At 39.8% G+C, this 3,375-nt stretch overlaps 1 protein-coding gene across 1 annotated transcript in view; it reads right to left on the reverse strand.

Moving 5' to 3' along the window:
* Positions 1 to 466: 466 nt before the first annotated feature.
* Positions 467 to 3,375, reverse strand: part of OTC (ornithine transcarbamylase) — a 48,602-nt gene continuing 45,693 nt past the window's right edge. Inside the window, exon 5 of the mRNA XM_019648769.1 lies at positions 467 to 662. Coding sequence (XP_019504314.1) covers positions 467 to 662 — 196 coding nt within the window. The remainder of the gene's footprint in view (positions 663 to 3,375) is intronic.

Consider the following 3,375-nt stretch of genomic DNA (forward strand, 5'->3'; position numbering starts at 1 on the left):
TGTGTACAGATAGGATAAAAAATCTGGATTAACCATTGCAGTTGACCTTCTGGAATCTCATAGAAAAACAGATTTGACTTCTATTGTAGCCTCTCAAATAATTTTAGTGAGCTAGGACCATGGGCTGCCAACTTCTTACGGTTTTCATGACTTTTGAATGTGTTGTTGAGTTTTGCTAGATTTAGTGTGAATCACATGTAAACATTATCTTAACCCCATAAATGAAGAAACTGAGGCCTTTAAAAAACTTTAAATAATTGGAGCAAGGTTAGGAAAGAATGGAGAAAGATGAGACTAAAAGAGGGAGATGCCANCAGAAGGCTCTTATCATCTGTTTTTAACAATGCCCTGTTCCTTGGCTATCTACTATACACACATGCTATAATTCTTTGCCAAGATGATATTTGAAAACAAAACATCAATACCATGACTTAAATGGTTGCATTTACAGATGGTCAAGAACTATTTATTGATTTTGCTCTTGTATAACGCAAGGAAATAAGCCAACCTGGAGCGTGAGGTAATCCGCCAGGATCTGGATAGGATGGTACAAATCTGACAGCCCATTGACGATGGGGATGGATGCTTCTTTAGCCAGGAGGTCCAGGTCTGATTGTTTATACACTCGAGCCAGCACTGCATCTGTCATGCTAGACAATACACTGCGGCAAACCAAGGAAAGATATTCTAAGTGAGTTATGCTTAATAATTCCTTCTTTAACACAGGATCTTTAACAGCAATAACATGCTAACAAATTAGAATTTTTAGTAAGTTACAACTACCTATCAACATGACAGATTTAAAAGCTAATATGAAACAGACAGTCATTACAGAAGGCAGATGTTGTTCCACTGATATCCAGTGACCACTGATTTTACTATTTTTTTACAGAGATAAGACATTAATTACAGGCCTAACAGTCATGATGATGAATTATAATTGATAAATGGCAGTTGGGAAAGTTAAAAAGGACAAGATCAGAAACACGATATACAGAAAAACATTAATGACCTGGCATGTGGCTAATTTTCTTTTGCTCCATTCTGCAGACAAATATACATTTTCACTATAAAATTGAAAGTACAGGTGGGGCAGCCACAGAGGTGCACACACAGATTGCCTTACAAGAGAGAACCTTCTGGGAGGAGTGCCGTTAGCTGACAACCCCCAGCTGCTGTACCTTTAGAATCACTGCAGTATTCCTGCAGAGACCACGCTCTCCCCAGGCTGTTCCCACCAATGGCTGAGCATAGAGTGGGCACCAAAGCTGGACCATTCTGCCTGACATGGGACTTTTCTAAAAGATGGGCAATCTTTGCTCTGAGGCTCCTCATTGGCCTAGCTGAGAATTTCTCAGAGCTGTAACCGTGTCTGAGGTTCTTTCTATCCTGCTCCTTCCTTCCTCCTCTCCTTTCACTGGGGTCAGACCTACATAACCCTCTGAAGGCTCTCCCCGCCTAGTCCTGCTTTTTCTCTCCTTAATTCTTCACAGTTGTTTTCCCCAAATACANATTCCCCAATAAAAATCTTTAAGAAAAGAAAAGAAAGCCATCCTTTTACAACTATCCTTGAACCTCCTAGTTCCCCTTCTCAGAAGCAACAACTATTACCAGTTTCTTGTGTATCAGAAGGGTCACTTTGGACCTATGAAATAAGTCATGCTTCCCATATATTCTATGAAAGATTAGCAGCAAGGTTGGAGGTATATGGGGGTCAGGTTCACAACCATATGGGACTTGGATTTAAAAAGCTGAAGGGTCCCTGGAGATGAGTTTTGAAACACGAAGCTTGTGTAGATGCCATCACTGTGACCTTCATATTGGATTGACATTTTTCTATCAAATTGTAGTATAGTAGTCCAGCATTATCTGCAGTTTCTCTTTCTGCTGTTTCAGTTACCCATGGTCAACCACAGTCCAAAAATATTAAGTGGAAAATTCCAGAAGTAAACATTCATAAGTTTTAAATTGTGGGCCATTCTGAGTAGCATGATGAAATCCTGAAATCCTTCCCCCTCCCCCATCTTGCCTGGAGTGTGAATCATTCCTGGGTCCAGCTTATCCACACACTATAGCCTCCCCACCCATTAGTTACTTAGTAGCTGTCTCGTTTATCAGATCAACTGTTGCCATATTGCAGTGCTTGTGTTCAAGTAAGCTTTATTTTAATTAATAATGCCTCATTCACCTGACTTCATCTCATCATGTAGGCATTTTATCATCTAACATCATCAGAAGAAGAAAATAAGTACAGAACAACAAGATATTTTGAGAGAGACCACAGTCACATAACTTTTATTACAGAATATTGTTATACTTGTTTTATTCTATTAGTTATTGTTATTGATCTCTTCTGTGCCTAATTTATAAATTAAACTTTATAATAGGTATGTATTATAGGAAAAAATATAATACACCAGGAGTGCCAAAAAAATGTATACAAGTGGACGCTTTGGTCAACATTGCTCAAGCAGTAGTTCGCCGTAATCAGAACTGTCTGGATGCTGATGGGAACCACTTTGAGCACCTCTTGCAATTGCAGAAGTCAAACATGACTTGTGTTCATCTTTTTTTATCGGTATATATTGAGTATTACAATTTTAATCCAGTTTCCCTTTCATAAAATGTGTATACATTTTTTTTGACACCCTCTGTATATTGGGTCTGTTACTATCCACGGTGTCAGGCATCCAGTGGGGACCCTGGAACCTGTCCCCCATGGATAAGGGGAGACTGCTATTTAGAAAATGACAGCATCCTCCCTGTGCCTTGGTAATTCTATGCTGTCTGGATTTTCTTGCTTTTTTCAGCCTTTGCAGTAGCAATGCACAAAGATGTTAGTCATCACACTGGCTGGTTTCAGGGCATTCAGAGGGATAACTCAGACACGCTTGTAACACAAACTCACAGGATCAACGGCATCAGCCAAGACATTCTCTTTTTGTAGAGATGGGAAATTGGGCACTCAAGAGGCCAAATAATCTATAATAGTAGGACAGTTAACATAACCTAATTTTGTAGCCTCACCTGTGCTCTTGAATGGATGAGAGGTTTGTTTTCCCTGGGAAATTGCATTTGGGGGTAATTTAAGGGGAGGTTAGTTTAAAGACAGCAAGTTTCCCTACCTTTGGAGTAGCTGCCTGAATATGCATTCCGAACTTCGCTGCACTCATCATGATGGAGTGCAGGATGTTGTTCCCATCCCCAATCCAGCTGAGGGTAAGGCCTTTCAGAGAGCCATAGTGTTCCTAAAAGGCAAGGGATGGCAGAGATTACATCTGGGAGGAAGTCCACTGATGTGAAACAATTATTAGGGTTAGAATAAACAGACTTCTCTTCAATTTTAATGCTTTGTTGGAATGATTAAACTACTAA

The sequence above is a fragment of the Hipposideros armiger genome, unplaced genomic scaffold, assembly GCF_001890085.2.
Source record: "Hipposideros armiger isolate ML-2016 unplaced genomic scaffold, ASM189008v1 scaffold_7, whole genome shotgun sequence".
Taxonomy (NCBI): Eukaryota; Metazoa; Chordata; class Mammalia; order Chiroptera; family Hipposideridae; genus Hipposideros; species Hipposideros armiger.